This window comes from Martes martes (assembly GCF_963455335.1).
Source record: "Martes martes genome assembly, chromosome: 12".
NCBI lineage: Eukaryota > Metazoa > Chordata > Mammalia > Carnivora > Mustelidae > Martes > Martes martes.
The window spans coordinates 65,271,313-65,291,990 of NC_137900.1; the positions used below are offsets into that span (position 1 = coordinate 65,271,313).

General features: G+C 40.4%; 2 protein-coding genes across 2 annotated transcripts in view; one reads left to right on the forward strand and one right to left on the reverse strand.

Moving 5' to 3' along the window:
- Positions 1–7,814, reverse strand: part of ERP44 (endoplasmic reticulum protein 44) — a 92,909-nt gene extending 85,095 nt beyond the window's left edge. Inside the window, exon 1 of the mRNA XM_080820723.1 lies at positions 7,567–7,814. Coding sequence (XP_080676849.1) covers positions 7,567–7,623 — 57 coding nt within the window. The 5' untranslated portion in view covers positions 7,624–7,814. The remainder of the gene's footprint in view (positions 1–7,566) is intronic.
- Positions 7,815–7,945: 131 nt separating this feature from the next.
- Positions 7,946–20,678, forward strand: part of INVS (inversin) — a 166,192-nt gene continuing 153,459 nt past the window's right edge. The window contains exons 1-2 of the mRNA XM_080819610.1: positions 7,946–8,181; positions 11,600–11,729. Coding sequence (XP_080675736.1) covers positions 11,624–11,729 — 106 coding nt within the window. The 5' untranslated portion in view covers positions 7,946–8,181; positions 11,600–11,623. The remainder of the gene's footprint in view (positions 8,182–11,599; positions 11,730–20,678) is intronic.

Genomic DNA, 20,678 nt, shown 5'->3' on the forward strand with positions numbered 1-20,678 from the left:
ACTGGATTCTCAAAACAGTCTATTCAATCTTACTCAATTTTCAATTGAAAAACTAAGGCCTCAATAAAGAAAATGACTTGCCCTAAGTGACCTTGTGAACTAGTGGAAGAATCAATACTAGCACATAAACTCTTACTTTCTAGTTTTAACTAGTATTCTCTCCTGCCTTCTTAAATCTGCTAACAAGCAATCAAAAGCCAAATCTGTGCTCACTGATAAGATTACTGACATTTCCCAGATTATTGTTGGAGAGGAAAAGACATATGTTCCTCAAAAGCCTTGAAACACTATTTGAGGCATTTTCCTCACTCTTTATTTCAGTTTGTCTTGGTTTCTGAGACCGACTGCAAGAGCAAGATCTGACCGGCACTATCCAATAGCACTTTCTGCAATAATGGAAATATTCCATAATTTGCATTGTTCAGGATAGTAGCCATTAGCCACTTGTGACTTTTGAGCACTTCCAATGTGACTACTGTGGCCAAGGAGTGGAATTTATATTTTTTATTTAATTTTAATGAATTTTTTTAAATTTTATTTCTTTATCTGGAAGAAGAGAGAGCACGAATCGGGGCAGGGAGGGAGTGGCAAAGGGAGAGGGAGAAGCAGGTTCCCCACTGCTCCCAGGATCCTAAGACCATGAACTGAGCCAAAGGCAGATGCTTAACTGAATGATCCACCAGCTGCCCCTTTAATTTTAATTTTAATTTACAGCACAACTCTATAGACAATTAATACCTTCCATCATTATTACTGCATGTGATCCACTCATGGTTCTTACATCCCTTCTTACCTAAAACTCAAGCAAGACACTAACGATCGAGTACCACAGAAATAAAGCTCCAATTCATTTCTTCCAGAGTCAAAAACTCTTCTAATTCCTAAAGAAAGAACTTTTTCTAAAATCTCTTAAATCCAATTACCAACCTTACCACTACTAGGCTGTGATAATATTAATGACGAAACGGAAAAGGTATTGGCACTCTACTATTCATTCACTCAACAGTTTTTTTTTTAGCAAATACTACTAAAATGTTCGAGATGATTTCCTTCTTCTCTTTCATTGCTTTTCTCTATTAGTAACGTTCATGTCTACAAACTCAGATGACTTAAAGAGTTAAATGTAACGCTCAAGGTTCTACATAATGACAAAATCACATATCTGGAGGATTACAGAGATCTTGACCACAGTATTTGATTCAACGGAATCAAAACAGTTAGAATTTGATTTCAATCTTTACAATAACATAACCACGACCTGAGATCCACAACATTACAGAAGAGACTTTTGGAAAAGTAGCATTTTCCCTCCGTCCTGAATGGAGTAATTGGAACACAGGTTAGAATCCACTAATGACCATGATTTTATTTCAGCTGAGGTAATAATGAGTCGTTCTAAAGGAAACTGCTGAAGGGTTTTGCCAACTTCTTTTTTTTTTTTTTTTAAGATTTTTATTTATTTGACAGCGAGAAACCAGAGCTAGGCAGAGAGGCAGACAGAGAGAGGGGGAAGCAGGCTCCCGCTGAGCAGAGAGCCCGATGCGGGGCTCGATCCCAGGACCCCGAGATCATGACCCGAGCCGAAGGCAGAGGCTTAAACCACTGAGCCACCCAGGCGCCCCTTGCCAACTTCTTTAGGGCCAATTCTGACATCTGGCCATGTCAGCAAGACAGACAGCAAGACTTCTTTAAAAACAAAACACCACAGGTATTCAATTCAAGTAAGAGATCTATTAAGTTATTGAAAGGCACAACTTTTTCTATTCATTCCATTCCATTTGGGGCTGAAAATCAACCCATCAATTTAACCCTTCCAGGCCCTACTCAGCTTTCCTCAAGAAGACTTCTCTGATTCCCCCTACTGAGAAGTAATCTTTTTCAAACATCTACAGCTGTACTTCCCTACGTTAATGGTCATATATGAAGCAGCTGGGTACACTGTTAAAGTGCAGACTGATCCAGCCAGTGAGGGGTTGAGGACACTGGAAGAAACCCACAGTTGATGTAGATGCCTAGGCTTTACAAACACACTTCTGGTAGCAAGATCTATAAACCACTTCCACAAATACCTTAAAGGCACCTATCACTTTCCTTCTGGAATTCTAACTTTTTACATACACATCTTCTCTCCCCAAATGAATTATAAATTTCTAGGAAGTGTGACATGCATCTCAATTTTATTTTTCTCTTCCACAGCAGATAGCAAACAGTTATTATTCAAATAACAGGAAGAAAGAATAATACCAATGATATAAAGTTACTGCAGCCAGGGCTACAGATAATTCCTCTATATGGAATCAAGGACAGGGTAAAGATCAGTAAATGCTATGAAAAGCCAAACTTTTTAATCACTTCCTTGGTTAGGTGAAATGGAGTACAGCAATGGGCAGTATCAGAAAAGCTGTGACCAAAGCATGCTATTCCTTGCACTGGATCAGAGTGAGGAGACACAGACCTGCAACCTGTTAAATAGTCAGATTTTTTTTAAGAAGATAGCCAATTACATATTAAATATATTAATTAGGGAAGATACAGAAATATCCTTTCTGAAAAACAAAATATACTATACAAAGAATCCTTGAGTCACTGAATCCAATGTGCTTACCTTATACACTAGAAAATTTAGTTGGGTGATTTACCTAAGGTTACGATGTTAAGTACATGCAAGAGATAGAACATGTACAGAGATGCTGGACATTAAATCCAGAATTCTTTGCACTCTGCTACCTCTTGAACAGACATTAAACCAATTAACAAAGGAATAACACTCTTCATTATTCCTAAACTATATCTTGTGAGTGTATCTATTCTGAATTACTAGAGGAAATAAGAGTAAACAACTTCTTGAAAATGGGACAAATAACATGAACACATACACAGTGAATAATAAATGGTCAATAAAGATAACATATTCAGATTAGGTTGTAATGAAAGAAATGTAAATAAAAATCAGATGCCAATTTTGGTCTACTAAATTGGCAGAGATTACAAGAACAATCACTGTTGATTAGAGTGTGAGGACTCCACATACTCATACATTGTTGGTAGGTTTACACATAAGTACAACTTTTCAGCAAGGCAATTTGGTACAATGTACCAGAAATCCTAAAGAATAGACATGTCATGTGAACCAAGAAATATAATTCTAGAAAAATATCCTGAGGATGTATTTGGAGATTTGCAGTGAACATCTTGCATATATCTTTCGTACATTTTTTTCTGTGAAAAATTGGAAATAACCAATAATCTAAATGGCTTAACAAAAGATGAAGTAAATTAAAGTGCATCTAAAGGCTGAGTTATTATAAGGCTATTAAAAATCACGGTGAGTACAGAAAAATTTTTTAAAGATTTATTTTAGAGACAGAACGTGCACAAGGGAGCGGGGGGGGAGGGGCAGAGGGAGAAGGAGAGAATCTTCAACAGATTCCCCACTGAGAGTGAAATCAGACTGGGGAGAGGGAGGAGCAGGGATCAATCCCAGGACTCTGAGATCATGACCTGAGCCAAAATCAAGAGTTGGCTGCTTAACCAACTGAGCCACTCAGGCACCCCTAGAAAAAAGTTTTCAGTAACTGCAGCAATCAGACATCTTCTCCAAGATTTTTATAAGTTTAACCCACCAGAAATATTACTCAATTCTGAGACGGTAGTATATTCTATGCCTCTCAATCTAGCTGCATCATACAATCAACTAAAGAAATAATGAGTTAAGAACTCGAATGCAAATAGCCTTTACCCATAAAAAACTCTATCACATTCATATTAAAAAACAATCAAATCAAAATGCACTGAGATACCATTTCTCACCAATCACATTGACAAACACCCTATCTGTCCATATCATACCTCGTTAACAAGGATATATGGAAATCCTGTTACAATGTTGGTAAAATCACTAGCAAAAACATGTATGCACCAGATCATCTTTGCAGAACTATTTGCTACAGCAGAAGAATGGAAACAAGAGTGGATTTGGTACATCTACCAAGGGAAGCAATAAGCAGTTTAAGAAGAAATAAGGAATATTTCTATCCTGTTCTCTAGGATATACTTTTTTTTAAGTTTTTATTTAAATTCTAGTTAGTTAACATACAGTGTAATATTACTTTCAGGCGTATAATTTAGTGATTTAACATTTACATACACTTTAAAGTTGAAAAAGAAAAAAAAAGTAAAGTATAATAAGCTATGGTTTACCAAAGGGGAGGGAGAAACATATACACACACATACAAGCACACTGCCGAATCTTTAAAAAAATTTTTAAAGTTTCTTACATTAGGAGGGATAAGAACATAACAGAGAGGAATAGAAGCTAGATTCGTCCAAATAGTTTGCTTTATGGATTTAGTTTTGGAAGCAGTAAATTTTACATAATTATACACTAGAAGGTAAGTTTTTGAAAACTAAAAAATGAAAGCTAAATGAAACAAACTATATCAAACTATACACTGAGTTGTGGTTGAGACCACATAAATTTAATTACAAATTTATAGGAAACACAAGGAAGAGAGAAACATAAAACCACACACGGGTATACCATCAGCAATATCCGAATATGGAAAATTCTGAATGACAGAGGATCTAGTTCCTCAACAATAAATTAAAAGAAAAGAAAATGAGGGGGTCTGAGTGGCTCAGTCCGTTAAGCATCCCACTCCTGATTTCAAATCAGGTCATCATCTCAGGGTCCTGAGACTGGGCCCAGCATGGCTCAATGCTAGGCGTGAAGCCTGCTTACTCTCTCTCTAGCTCTTCCCCTTTTCCTGCGCCCTGCCAACCGCACCCCACTCTGCCCATCACTGCCTTCTCAAAAAAAAAAAAAAAAAAAAAACCCACAATGGAAGCAATTTCCCAATCCAGGTATTTCATACACAGTGCTGTAACAGAGAATTATTGCTGTCTCCAGCATTCGAATCATCCACAAAACATGAAGAACAAATATGAAAACTAAAGGACATTTAGTTTGCCTTATATATTCATATATTCAAATATGAAATATATATGAAATCCCAGGAAAAAAGTTACCACATTGAGCTTGAGTGTTTAGTTAGCCATCCCAGAAAGGCTTTTTAAGCATACAGTGCTACAATCCAAAATGTTTCTGAGATCAGGGAAAAGAAAAATATTTTACTAGGAAGTCTAAAGATTATATGCTTCGGCTATTATCTTCTGGACACCACTAACTCTGAACACTCTGAACAGATTTAGTTCTTTAGGGCTGTGGGACAGTTTGCCTGAAAAAAAAAAAAAAAAAGTACTGTAGTAAGAGAACATATGGCTTTTTAGTGCAGGCCATTTGAGGGGAAAATGATGACCTCACCTAGGTGGGAACTTGGATATTCGATGACTATATGTGGGAGGGAGTAACTTGAAGTCTGAGAGGGGAAGTTGGAGGGAGGAGGAAGAAAGTACATTGGGGAAGATAAAGGATATATTTTTAAACAGGTTGGATGCTGATGAAGCAGGTTCCATCACTAGGACAGAATTACCAGTTAGATAGCTCAAGTAGTGATTAAACAGATGTTTTATAAATATTTGCTAACTAATCTAGGATAATTAAAACTGCTTTGGTAAACACTGTGTTCAAACTGAATGTAGCTTGACTTGTAATTCTGGTTTATTAAACCTTTTCTTGGGCTTTATTTTCAAGTCCATTAACTTTATAAGTATTCTCTAAAATGTATTCTAAGTTTCTATTCCTCTATGTTTACTTAAGTATACAAATTGTTAGATTTTACAATTATTAGGGGGAAAAATCTTTTTATATTTAAATAGATTTGTAGGTTTTCTATAAAAAGTATGAATTATTTCAAAATAAATACTTTCTCCTTCTTAAACTAAGTTCTATAAGCAAACATACCATTCCAGGGAAGTACATCTGATGTAGTTTTCCTATTCAGTATTTCAACTTTTCTAATGTCTTAGGATTTTTGTCCTTTGTTTTTTTGGTTGATTTTAGTTTTTTATTTTTTGTAACCTAAAAGTAATTTCTAGCAGACAACTCACAATTGAGAGCATTTAATCATTTTACAGATAGGGAAAAGATTAATATCTAGTATCTTTAAAGTGAGAGTAGTCTTTAATAACAATGACTTTTATCCCAGTACTTTCTAAAAGGAAGAGCAGCACAGTGTATTAATGCAATTACCAAAAAGAGCTCTCTACAGAATATTTTACTCTATAGAAAAATCATTGCTGTACAAGAAATGGCAGTAAGACACTTCATCATTTAATATGACATGGGTATATTCAACTCTTAGTTCTCAAAAGTACTTTGACATCCCCTTTAGTTTTTCATAGTGCTTTTTCTCTGAGAAGACCCAAATACTGTATATTGCTTTTTAATAGGACTTGCAAATCAAAAAGAAAAAAATGGAGAGAGGGAAAGAAAGGTGGGGGGGGTGGTGAAGGGAGAGAGAGAAATTAAGAATTTCAAATACAAATATTAAAAGTGTAACGTGGTATGGTGGAATAAGCATTGCAAGTCAAGAAACGGGCTTCAAGTCCCGGTTCTGCCAGTAACCAGCTAGCTATACAAGTCACTTAATTATGAGTCACTGAATTATGCTTTTTAAATTGTAAAAAAAAAAAAAAAAAAAAGAGTGAGTTTGACCTAATGTTCATCTTAAATTCGGTTTTCCAAAACCTACCACAATTAAAGTATTTTCAAATATTGTATGATAATAACAGCTCGATTAAAGGTACGTCATTTTGCCATATGGAGTCCGTCCTTCACTTTCTTCTCAATTTGACCTGCAGCCTGAATTACTTAGGCTGTACATTCGAGGTGTAGTTTGGAGGAAGAGGGACTGGGTAAAGATTCCTTTACACGACGGGATGGAGCCAAGCAGGTGAGGAAGTTTAGGAATGAGTGCAAATATATGCAGAAAACCTGGTCATTCTTAAATCAGGCGCACTGACAATTCTGCTCAAATTTCGGGAAGGGGAATGTGTGACAAATCTGAGAGAGGCCTTGAGCTGAGGTTTTTAGATAGGCACTGTCTCCACCCTTCAAACCTTTATTCACCGGGTGGACTCCAAATCTGCCTCCAGTTCCGGGTTCCCAACCAATCGCATCAAGCCACAACAGAGGGCTCTGCCAACCCGGGCACCGTTTCAGAGCTCTAGCGTGAGATTCACAGGACCCCAGCACCTGTCGGCCTTCCCAAAGGGAGGGCGTGGGAGGGAACAGTAGGTCTGTCTCCCGTCCTTTTCAATTCCAGCTACCACCATGAGCCCTCGAGCCTGAAACAACCTCCGTTAGTCTGGGGGAAGGGAGAGCTCCTCGCCCGTGACCCTCCCACGTATCCTTCTCCCAAGGCTAATTCTCCAGTTTCCAGGTCCCAACCTCCCCGACCGTGGTTTCTCAGGCCTCGGGTACCGCGGGCCTGGGAAGCGTACAGACGGATGCAGAGAGTGAAGGCAGCGGGGGAGGGTGCACTCCTCGCTACCGGAGGAAAAAATAAGAACGCAAGGGTGGAGGCAGCTGTGTTCCCCCTTAGCGAGGGCGTGAGGCCGTCCGAGAGTCGGTCGAAGGGTCTGTCATTCCTTCACTCACTCACCAGGAGCAGCAGGGAGCATCTGAGGTCGGGTAAGGATAGGAAGACGGCAGGATTCATGGTAACGCCGGGGTTCGCGGCTGGGACTGGGCAGGGTTGGGTTGGGTTAGGAAAGGGCTGGGCTCCGGGAGCCGGCGGCAGCGGACGATCCTCCCGGCAGCGGCACCTCGTCCTCTGGACCCGGAGCTCCAGCGGCGAACACCCGGGACAACTTCCAGAGAGGCCTCGCACGCCCTCACTTCCGGGTCCTGCCCACCTCGGAGCATATTGGGAAATGTAGTCCTGCACCCCTCTCGCTGAGTACGTCACAGGACATCCAGAACTTCTTTCCCATCAGGCTCTCGTCCCAGGTCCACCGACTCCTCTGCGCGCGGGGTTCTGTGGGATAGAAAGGGCGGAGGACAACGAACCTCTGTTTTTAGAGGATGGGAACTACAATTCCCAGAGGGAAGTGCGGTCGAGCGCCTCGGGCGGCCTTCGGAGGGGTTCTTCTGCTTTCAGCACGCTGGGGTCTCTCCCAGCCGGATGTAGTATACAGTCCTGGCGGGAGGGGCGGCCCACTGCGGGGTCGTGCCTCCTGGAGCCGCCCCCGGGACGTGAGTCCTGGAGGAGGCGAGGGTGAGTAGGAAGGGGCCTGGCTGGGGAAACTGCCGATCGATCTGCATCACTGCCTTGGCCCCTGCCTCAGACTCTAGGCCCACCTGGCCTGGGCTCTGGCTTGATCCTTCATCACTAGCCTCCTCGCCTGCTGCCTCTTCTTTCTGCACTAATTACTGCATTATAAAGTTGGGCCACCTCTCAGGGCCTCAGTTGAATGAGTCAATGACTTATCCCCAATTGTCTCTGGGCTTGTGTAGGGAGTAGATGTGGGATAAAATGGGAAGGCACATTGTAAACTGAAAAGCTCAGTGCGACTGTGATTACTACTAATGCATGGATCGCTCCTGCAGGATAATTACGGAATTCATTAGCCAAGCAATTGAGGATCTTAATCTGGCCCTAGTTAGCTCCCCAGCCTCATCTGCAAACACCTAGCCAGGTCCACGTGTCCCAGATATTAACCACACAATCAGGACTAAGTACCTGGGAGGCATTCTGCTTTTTTGAGGTTCTCCCTACTCCTTGCCTGTACTCTAGCTTTCCTGCTGCCATGGAATAGATTTAGCCCTTTCTCTATCTGGAATGCCATCTCAAGTGTCACCATCTCTGAGAACTTCCCAAAAAACCAACCCTTTAGTCCTGATCAGAAAGACTTTTCCTTCACTTGTGACTGCTGCACCACTATTTTTGTACAGTTATAATTATTAAAGCATTTATTACACTGGCTGGTTTTATGATTAGTTAATGGTATCTGTACATTTTATAGCACTTTATAATTGACAAAGCGGTTTTACTATTCATCTATAAAACTTATTTACTAAAAAAAACAGCACCGTTTGTGTGTGTGTGTGTGTGTGTGTGTGTGTGCGCGCGTGCACGTATAAATATATTTGGGGTTTTTCTTGAGCTAGTAAAGGGCCCTAGAGAACTTTCCCCGAGTGGCAAAATTAGATAGTGGTAGAACCAAGACTTTTAGTTAGGTCTCTCTCTTCTAGTCTTGTGTTCTTATCTCTAGACCACTTCACTACCTCTCTGAAAGAAGATACGGAAATGGAGAATTTAAAAAGAGCAGATGCTCATGAGTATGACCTCTTTAGTCCAAGAAATTAAACTTTGATCCTGCTCGCCCTCTGGACTTAGCACTCAGCCTATGACTTTTCACTGGACAAATATTGACTGATACCAGCTATGTACCTGTTACTGTGCTAAATGCCAATAATTGTGGGGTGAAATGTATCTAACTGAGATGAAACTTTCGTGTATTTTTCAAAGGGTATGAAGAGGTTTGAGGGGGGGGGGAGATTGTGATATGCCTAAAACTCTGATCACTTAGAATCTGAATTGACATGTATTAGAGTTCAGAACAGCGCCTAGCACATAGCACTCAACTTACTGAATGAATCAATGTAGTCTACCTTTTTCATTGCTCATATTTTACAGAAAATCAGAGAGCTGAGGTAGCCTAAGGGGACACTGCTTATTATTAACAGAATCAGGCCTAGAGTCCTCCTCCAATTCCTCCTTTCCTGTGTTTCTACCTCCACCCATTTTGCAGCTTCTTTCAAGTCACTTCAGCATAATCTTGCCTGTGACAGTGGTTTTTCTGACATGACAGAAGTGTCTCACAAAGCCCATAATTTCTGCCAGCGTGTTAACTCAAATTGTCAGCAAAATAAAGACATGAAGAGCTGACCTTTACCAAAATTAAGAAAACACTTTGACTTTAAGGCAGAATTTGAACCAATAATCCTTCTCAATGACAACACAAGTACTAACTCATGACTAGTGATAAATTTCTCCTACAAAGCTCCCAGATCCTCGGAAGTCAGAGATTGGAGTGACACTTTTTGGTGAAATCAGAAGAGGGCTTGTCTGCCCTTTTGGCAGCTGTTAACTAGCTGATTAGCAGCTGCTTTCTTTAGATATGCATGTATGCTCCAGTTTGCCACACTTCCCATGACTCCTTTTGTCTCTTACACTTTTTACCCTCCTGGTAGGTAAAGCCTGGTCCTTGCAGGCATTCAACTTTGATATGGTATCTTACCTTTAGGAAGAAAGTTTAGCATCATTGATGGAACTACCCCTTTTTCATTCCCATCAGGTGTTTGAATTCTTCATGCTGCATTTCTGACATAATCCAGCCTCTGCTACAACAGCCTTGTGTTGGAGAGCTCACAGTTTCTATGCAGCTAATGCATTTCTAGAAGGTTCTAGCAAACCGTATCAGACTACCAGTCAGAACAAAATTTTCCCAATGAAATATGGTTGACCCTAATGATGTAGTTTTCCAAGCGAAATCCTAAAGTCAAGAGGCATAAAGAGAGACAAATAAAAATTCTTCCTTTTGTCAGCATGAGAGAAAAAAGTACTATTTATTTATTTTTTTTAGAAGTATGCACATTTTAGCACTTAAATCTAGTTGATTTTGACCTGACGATGTGGCTTGTTCATCATCTTTATTCCCAACATCAGTTCTGATGTTTAGTATTATGTGGCATCAAATCAGAAGTCATTGTGGCTTGGGGCACCTGGGTGGCTTAGTCCGTTAAACATCCGCCTTCAGCTCCAGGTCCTGGGATCCAGCCCTGTGTCAGGTTCCCTGCTCAGCAGGAAGTCTGCTTGTCCCTCTCCCTCTGTGATCTCTCTTGCTCTCACTCTCTCTCCGATAAATAAATAAATATATATATTGAAAGAAAAATTCTCTGTGGCTTTTGAGCCCTATGCCTAAGGTTAAATACTGAGCCTCCCCCCGCCCTTTTTTTTTTCCTCAGATAACCCCTGATACTGAGGTGCCTGGGTGGCTCAGTCATTTGGTGTCTGCCTTCGGCTTGGATCATGATCCTGGGGTCCTAGGATCAAGCCCCACTTCGGGCTTCCTGCTCAGCGGGAAGCCCGCTTCTCCATCTCCCACTCCCGCTGCTGTGTTCCCTCTCTCACTATCTCTCTCTCTGTCAAATAAATAAATAGAATCTTTAAAAAACAACAACAAAAAAAAAAACCCTGGCAAGAGTCTTAGGAGCATCCAGCCCTCTCATTTTACAGATGAGCAACTTGTACAAAGGGTCATCTAATTTGCCACAATATGGCAATTCTAGGTAGGACCAGAACTGCAGACTTTTTGAATCCTTGTCAAATAATTCTTTTTTTATTTTATTTTATTTATTTGAGAGAGAGAGCAGAGGGGGGGGGGAGCAGCAGAGGGAGAGGGAGAAGCAGACTCCCTACCATGCAGGGAGCCCGATATATGGGGCTCCATCCCAGAACTCTGAGATCATGACCTGAACTGAAGGCAGACGCTTAACCGAATGAGCCACCCAGACAACCTCCTCATCAGATACTTCTGTTCAGCCATATTTATAATATACCCACTTGGGACTGATGAGACAGCTTTCAGAAATGTTTTCTGAATCTAGTCATGTTTAAATCATTGTTTCAGGGTGCTCCATTTGTTGAGAAGACTATGAACAGGTCAGAGAACTTGTTCCATCCCGGCTCCTCATTAGCATCTCAAGTTCATGCTGCTGCTATTAATGGAGATAAGGGCACTCTCCACAGGCTCATCATAGGTGAGTTGTCCCCATGAATACAGAAACGTTAAAAATAACTCTGTCCGAAGGGAGTATGTTAATCTTAGTTTGAACTGCACTGTACTCACACATTTTAATGGCAATGTATCATTATTTATATTTCATTCCAGAAGTTGAACAAGAAAATAATTAAGTCCTGAAACTTAAGAATATGGATTAGGATTAGGTGAAAGGTACTTGAGAAATATCTGTGTGCTTGACACCGAATCTGGCTATGTACTCCAACCTTATGTACACCTTATGTACTCCAAGGTGCTAAGAGAATTAATTCATCTTTATAGTAACAGAAATCTAGAATGAGATAGTGTATAATGATCTTTTACATTTAGTATATACCCAAAGTACTAAAGCTTACAAATAAATTGTAATGATTTAAAATTGACTCAGTGTTCCCTATCATTGATTCAAATTGATTCAACGTTCTCCCTATCGTATATAAACAGAGAGAGAGGCCTAGTATTAAAGTTCTAGAGGGAGAGAACCAACTGAGTAGGAGAGAGAGTATTCAAGGACAAAAGTGGGTAAGAATTTTTTAGATGTAGAAAACATCTAGATGTTTTCTAGATCTAGATGTAGAAAACATCTCTCCCTTCTAGAGGGAGAGAACCAACTGAGTAGGAGAGAGAGTATTCAAGGACACAAGGGGGTAAGAAATTTTTAGATGTAGAAAACCACATTTCTACCTATGCAGAAGTCATTAGTCTTTATTTCAAGAAAAGAAATAAAAATGTATATTGCTTTTAATCTTTTTACACACCAGTGTCTAGTGACATGATTGACAACTTGGGGCTTTAAAATAAAGTCCATACTACTTAAATTTACATACTGGTTCCATCAGAATTCATTTTTGTCCTACATTTCCAGTTTCTCCAAAATCTCCTATCCATGCACCCTAACCTCTGGCTAGGCTTTCCATTCCCCAAAATGTCATGAATTTTGTCTTACTTTTCTCTATATATATCTGTCTCCTCTCCTCTTTTATATCTCCCACCTTCTTATCCTCTTCTCTGCTACACTCCTAGTTATCTTTATTTTTTTTTAAAGATTTTATTTATTTATTTGACAGACAGAGATCACAAGTAGGCAGACAGGCAGGCAGAGAGAGAGGAAGGGAAGCAGGCTCCCTGCGGAGCAGAGAGCCCAATGCGGGGCTCGATCCCAGGACCCTGGGATCATGACCTGAGCCGAAGGCTGAGGCTTTAACCCACTGAGCCACCCAGGCGCCCTTCCTACTTATCTTTAAAGACAAAATTCTTTTACTACTTACTCTGTGAAGGTTTCTCTTCTCTATCAGAAACATTATCTCCTGATACCTCGGCTTCAAATCAGCTACCTGCATTCACAGTTACTCCTTGGAACGGGATATCTTCAGTAATCTCTGAGTCACTCATTCAAACATTCCACCATTCAACTGAAACTCTCTTACTTCCAGTTCAGCTACTGATGAGAATAATACTTTTTCTTTTTTTTTTTTTTTAAGATTTTATTTATTTATTTGACAGAGAGAGACACAGCAAGAGAGGGAACACAGCACGGGGAGTGGGAGAGGGAGAAGCAGGCTTCCCACCGCGCAGGTAGCCCAATATTGGCCTTAATCCCAGGACTCTGGGATCTTGACCTGAACTGAAGGCAGACGCTTAACGACTGAGCCACCCAGGAACCCAAGGGAACAATAGTTTTTCAAGAGGCACCTGGGTGGCTCAGTCCGTTAAGTGTCTGCCTTCAGCTCAGGTCATGATCTTGGAGTCCTGGGATGGAGCCCCATGTGGGGCTCCCTGCTCAGCTGGAAGCCTGCTTCTCCCTCTCCTCCCCATTTGTGCTCTCTCACTATCTCCATCGCTGTCCCCATCTCTCTCAAATAAATAAATAAAATCTTTAAAAAAAATTTTTTTTTCAAGTCACTGAGACTAGCAATCCATTATCTTCTGCAGTTTTGAATACGCATCTCCTTCTATCTTTACTTCCCCCGCCATTCAGCCCTGATTCCGTGATCTACCACTAAAATTCTGACCTTAGAAAAATCGTCTTTTCTCCTCACCTGTTGCACCTGGCTGCTGCAGTCTGAACCGTGGACAGACCTAATCCCTAAACCTCTGCCAACCCCTGAACAATTTAACTGGTCGCACATACCATAATGTGGTTACCTCCTTCAAGTAGGCAGTCCGCACTTGCCATTCATCACACCGCACTTCTCCATAAGGAGTGTTTCATACCTTCTCATTCTGCTGAAACCTCTGACCGCCAGTCCTCCCTCCTTCCGTTCTCATCTAACGCTTTATGTTCCCCACAGAAAATGAAGACTCTAGGTAGGAACTCCCTCACCTTTCAGCATAATATTTACAAATCAGCCTACATCTGCACTCGTCTTCTCTATTTCTGCCAAAACAGAACAAATATCCCTTTCTGCCAAAGGTACTCCAACATGCTCTCTATTCCATCCTTTCCTACCTTTTCAGGAACTTGCTACCATGTTTTTTTTTTTTTTTTAAGACTTGTGATTATTACCCTTTTGACCTTTTCTTCTATTTCATATTCTTCCCATCAATATTTAAACATGCTCTATTGTCTCTATTATTTAAAAAATCCCTTCCCTATTCCTTCGTCCCCCTCTGGGTATTTTCATATGTCTCCACTTCCCATCGTAACTGTATCAGTCACAGGCTGAACTGCTCTGGCAGTGACTTAAGAAAGGGAGAAGAATAGGGCGCCTGGGTGGCTCAGTGGGTTAAGCATCTGCCTTTAGCTCAGGTCATGATCCCAGAGTCCTGCTCCGTGGGGAGCCCATTTCTCCCTCTCCCTCTGCCTGACATTCACCCTGCTTGTGCTCTCTCTGTCTCTCTCTCTCTGCCAAATAAATAAAATCTTTTTAAAAAATAACAAGTAAAGATAGACGTATATTTTATTCCCATGGTAGTGCAAATGTAACTGGGCAGCCTATGGTGGGTAGAAATCTCCGCTTCACAACATCATCCAGGGATGCTGCTAGGACTTGGCTCTGCCATTGTCAACATGTGGCTTCCATCTGGGGGGCAAAAGCAGATGCTTCTGTTGTAGCCATAGCCCCGCCAGCAGGAGCAGGGGGAGTTCAGTAAAGCCATTTGTCATTTAGGAGGTGGACAGGACTTAGACACATAGCCACACCGTGGACAAAGGAAGCTAACATGTCTCTCCTTTGATGGCATCATGCCCAGCTAAAATTCAGGGTGCTCGATTCTTAGAAAAGTCAGAATGGATATGGGGCGTAATTATCACTCTTTGTACTACAACCAAGCTTCTTTACCTCAGTCCACTCTTTAATTAAGAGAAAACAAAACAAGGGGCACCTGGGTGGCTCAGTCGGTTAAGCATCTATCTCTTGATTTCAGCTCCAGTCATAATCTCAGGGTTATGAAATAGAGCCCTGTGACATATTCTGCACTCAAAGCGGAGTCTGCTTGAGGTTCTCTCTCCCTCTCACCTCCCCCACCCCACCCCCTGGCTTGTGCATGCACACGTGCACAGACCCTCTCTCTCTAAAACAAATAAATATTTCTTTTAAAAAAAATACTTATTTTGAAGTATACATATGGAGAAATTCATACAACTTACATAAGTTTAACACATAAATAAAGCAAACATCTGTGTAACCACCACTAGGTCAAGAGACCGAACATTATTCCCCCAGAATCCCCTTAATGCATTCTTCATTCCCCCTTGGAGTGATTTGCTATCTTGACATTTATAGTAATAATTATATTGTAGTTTTACCACGTAGGTATAAAGTCAAATATTATAGCCTACTTTTTTTTGTACTTTTTGAACTTCTTTTGTTGTGTTACAATTTTTTCTTGAACCGAAAGTTCCATATACAGTTTTGTCATTTCCCTGCTCAGACTTCTTTAACTGCTTCCCGTTATACTTGGAATAAAATTTAAAAGTTCAGCTGTACCTCTTCCCCTCTCTGGCTTCACCTTTATCTACTCTGTTCTAAGAAAAACTGGCTTTCTTTCATTTTCTCAAACCCACCAAGGCCTTTTGTGTCTCAGGGCCTTTGCCTGAAATACTGTTCTCATCCTTCAGACCTCAGGTTCTAGATCACTTCCTCAAAGAGGCCTGCCCTCATCCTCCAGGCTCAGTGAAATCTGTTTGTTATGTTCTCTCTTGGAACTCTGCAGTGTTTCTTCATTGAACTTGTGTATTTATATGTATGACTATTGTAGCATCTCTTTCCTATCAGCTAAGTAGCCTCTGTGAGAATAGACGGGGTCTGTTTAATCCATCACTGTATCTGCAAAATCCAGAACAGTACTGAGCACATAGTAGGGACATGAGATATATTTGTTGAAGGAGTCAATAAATGTTGTAATCATTCTTTTAAGTACCTGTCCTCCCAAGAAGCCTATATCATCTTGAGGGCCGGGATTAATTGTGAATCGAGTTGAATTGAATTAAATTAAGTTAAATTAAATTGACTTGAGAGGCAGGTTCGCGCTAAATTCCATTGGAAATTTTTTTTTAAGTCAGACTACCTCAAGGAAAAACATCTTATAAAATGAACTCCTTATGGTTTTAATGAAAAATAACCTCCAAAGAAAATAAAACGTGCAGGATGTTGTAAATTAAAAGTGGTTGTACAGGTTCAGTCATGCAAATTAACTAATGTGTTACATAACAAAACTTGAAATCTTCCTATAATTTTAAATCCCCCCCAAAAAAGATTTTTTTAAGGAAAAAAATCCTCAAAACAAAGAACAAAATTATGTGAAACTAGTATAGAGCTGATAAATTTACTTTATAAATGTGTTCCCTCTGTGTTCTATCCCCTTGTCTCCTTACCGACTTTGAGCTGTAACCCTGCTCATCTTTTCAGAATTCTGCCATTATGTCGTCTGTGCAGAGACAGCCATACCTGTGCTCTTGGCATTTCCCAGTATTTGTATATCCCTACCAAAACAACAACCGTGTCATCTTAAATCTCACTGTATCTTACGTCTTCTTTTATGTAGTGCATCTTGATGATCTCTAAATATATGCTATTTCTCTTTCCTAGACTAGTAACGTAGTACTACAGGATGAATTATTTTTTTCCTGAATCTTTGCTCACCAACTGCTCACTGAATTCATTCACTTTCGCATTTTCTGTTTTCCCTTCTCTGTTTCCATGGAGAAGTATGTCAGTGATGTGTTCGACTCCATGGAAACAGATGAGCATCTCTTTCTACATACACAACTAATTAAATCGAACACTTTCTCTGCCACCCATTGTTCTGGAGGAGGACTGAAGAGGCTTTCCCTGAATGAGACATCATTTTAGTAGCAATTTTTAGTGTCTAACCTAATACAACGGATTAATGTTTTAACACAATATTACATCCTCAATTAGGATGACTTAAGGCTCAGTCCTGGGCTGTAAAAGCATAAACATACATAGTAAATTCCTCATATACCATGACTATCATTTGTAAATATGTAGCTTTTTCTCTTAACTCAAGTAATTTGGTTGAATACCAGCAATATAGTTGAAATAGAATTTAGCAGATTCATTTTATTACTATACAATATAGTATCATAGAAAGAATGTGGGTTTTAGAGTCAGATAAACCCAAATTTTGAGTTTTTTCTTTGTCACTTATTAACAGTATTCCCCCGGATAAGCCACTTAATCTTTCTGAGTCTCAATTCCTCATCTGAAAACTATAGACTATAATACTTTGCTTATGTGAGAGTTCATCAGGACAATGACCGTAAAACATCAAGGGTGACTATAATTAATAATACTATATTGTTTATTTGAAAGTTTCTAAGAGAGTAGACCTTAAAAGTTCTCATCACGAGAAAAAAATTGTGTAACAGTGTGGTGACAGATGTTAACTAGACTTACTGTGGTGATCTTTTCACTATGTATACAATTATCAAATTATTATGTTATACACCTGCAGCTAATATAGTGATATATGCCAAGGATATCTGAAAAAAAAAATCTAGCATCACACCTGACACATAGTAGACAATATATATAGGACCTTAGCTTTGCGCAGTGACAGTATCATAGCCAATGAAGTTTATCCGAGGCACGATTATTGCTAATTAAGTAGGACCTTATTACTGTTATTGTCAAGTTGGACTTACAGTGAAATGATCGAGTCTTACATAGTTTCAGAAATGTCTTAAAATGGAAAATCACTGAATGCAATGGAGAATAATACTGTTTGCTTTGTGAAGACTAAATGGAATAATTTAAAGATATGCATAGTGTGTAATGATTGGTCCTATCATCACTGCCAATAGTGTTTGGGTTGTTTGCAATGGTAAAGTGACAAGGCAGCACCATACTGATTCTTCCACAACTTTTGATGCCCTATCAATATCCTAAACAAGTGCAAATCTCTAAGTTGTCTTCTCTTTGTTTATGACATCTCCCAACACAGTAGTTAGGTCGGGCAAGGGGTCTCATAAGTGGTAGAGTAGTGACATTATTTCAAGTTAGGTCTTCCTTTACCTCAACAATGACCTTAAATGTTAGGGTCACTCAATGTTTTATAAATGCTTATAGACATATGTAGTTATTTTTTAAACTTTTTACTTGCTTATTTATTTGAAAGAGAGAGGGATTGTGAGTGCACAGACACACACCAGTGCCTGAGCCAGGGGAGGGGCAGAGGGGAAGGGAGAGGGAGCAGCAGATTCTGCACTGAGCATGGAGCCCAACACAGGGCTCGATCTCACCACCCTGACATCATGACCTGAGCTGAAATCAAGGGTCGGATGCTCAACCAACTGAACCACCCAGGTGCCTCTATACATATGTGTTTATGGACTTACATGTATATATACCCATACTAATAAAAGTAATGAAATTAGCCAGCATTTCATAAAGTTATGTTATGTTATATGTGCCAGGCCCTGTGTTGGTACTTTGCAACTCATTAACTCATTAACCAGCAAAATACTACAAAGAGTTTTGGGTGCTCTTGTTACCCTCATTTTGAAAATAGATGAGGGAACTAAGGTATGGAGAGATTAAGTAACTTGTCTAATAAGTAACAGAGCTTAGACTGAAGCTTGGAAGTCTGATTCCAAAGCTCATTGGAACTGTGGGTCCTCCAGGCAGGGGAGGTATTTCTATATGCACATGCACATTCATGTATATGAACACAGAGAGAATAAGAAACACAAGAGAGGAAGAACTGATTAGGTCTGAACCTTGACTGGTGAACTTAATGGTTATCTAGGCTGGATCGATCTTTCTTTCTTTCTTTAAGATTTTATTTATTTGCCAGAGAGAGAGTAGGAGAGAGGGAGAGTACAGGCAAGGGGAGCAACAGGGAGAGGGAGAAGCAGCCTCCCCACTGATCAAGGAGCCAATGTGGGACTCTATCCCAGGCCTCTAGGTTATGACCTGAGCTGAAGGCAGATACTTACCTGACGTTAAGCCACCCAGGCGTCCCTAGGCTGGATTATTCTAAACCATTTTTTGTGCTACAGGCCTTTTTGGTAATCTGATAAAGTTCATGGACCCCTTCTCAAAAATATATTTTAAGAGCTTTAAATATGATATATAGGAATCCAAAGAAAAGCAGCTATATTGAAATACACATGTCAAACTATTCTAAAATTATAATATAGCAATATGCCTACAATCATATTTTATTACTCTCCCCACTTGTACCCTCTCTTTCTCTAAAATAAATAAATAAATCTTTTAAAAAAAGAGAGGCAATGAGTATAAATGCTATTTTAAGATGCCAACAACAACTATAATGAGATAAAATGTAAAAATATTTTGTAAAATCTCAAGTGACCTCAAAATATAATATGTCCCTTGTTATTATTATAATTCTCATTTTGTATGTCAGGACACTGAGACTCAGAAGTTAAGAAATTCCATTGAAGGGGTGCCTGGGTGGCTCAGTGGGTTAAAGCCTCTGCCTTCAGCTCAGGTCATAGTCCCAAGGTCCTGGGATCGAGCCCCGCGTTGGCCTCTCTGCGCTGCAGGGAGCCTGCTACCTCCTCTCTCTCTCTGCCTGCCTGTCTGCCTACTTGTGATCTCTGTCTGTCAAATAAATAAATAAAATCTTTAAAAAAAAAAGAAAGAAAGAAAGAAAGAAAGAAAGAAAGAAATTCCATTGCAATAACCGCACCACTAAGGCTCAAACCAGCTTTGGTTTTGAATCCTATGCTCTTCCCATCATTCCCACGTTGCCCTTATAACAATAAGCAAATCCTTTTTAAATGACCACAAACGCCTTCCCAAGATTGTGACAGTGCAAAAGGTGTGACGTAAGAAGTGGGTGAGAGCAGACGAAATGCATCTCTGATGCCACACACAGGTTAACATTTGAGAGCCAGCAAAGAGGAGGTTAGTAAAGAAGGCTAGACTGGCTCGTGGTGGACAGTGTGGCGCAGTAGCTATGGTCATCACCGGAAGCGGCAGTCGTGTCTTCTAACTGCTAAGCTGGAGCTCTGGTTTCTGCACACACCATTCCATTAACCAAATGGAATGGTTATTCCTTCTGCTTCAGCCAGCCTTAAAGTAACTGCTCGCAGTGGGGCGGTGGCTTTCCCATCATGGCTCCAGCTCGGCTCTCGGAGCTGTGTTCAGGCCGAGCACATGCAGAACGCCAGCCCCCTTGAAGCGAGCACCAATTGGTCACGGATTAGAGGCTGTCCCCACAGTTGGCAGAATAATTAAAACCACACAGCATACGAGCCAGCTGCTTTCTGTATTAGCTGCTTCTGACGGGAATTCAAATTCAAGTACACTGCTGTCCAGTGAGCATTAGTTCACGTCCCAAGCCCTACCACATTTGTACAGCGTGTTGCAGTTACCAAACGCTTCCAAACAGGAAATCATTTCACTTGAACGTAAAACTCAGCTGTCGTGCAGACCGGAATGGCATTGGCTAAATGTTATAGTTGAGGGAACTGAGGAAGGGGGTAGGGTAGGTG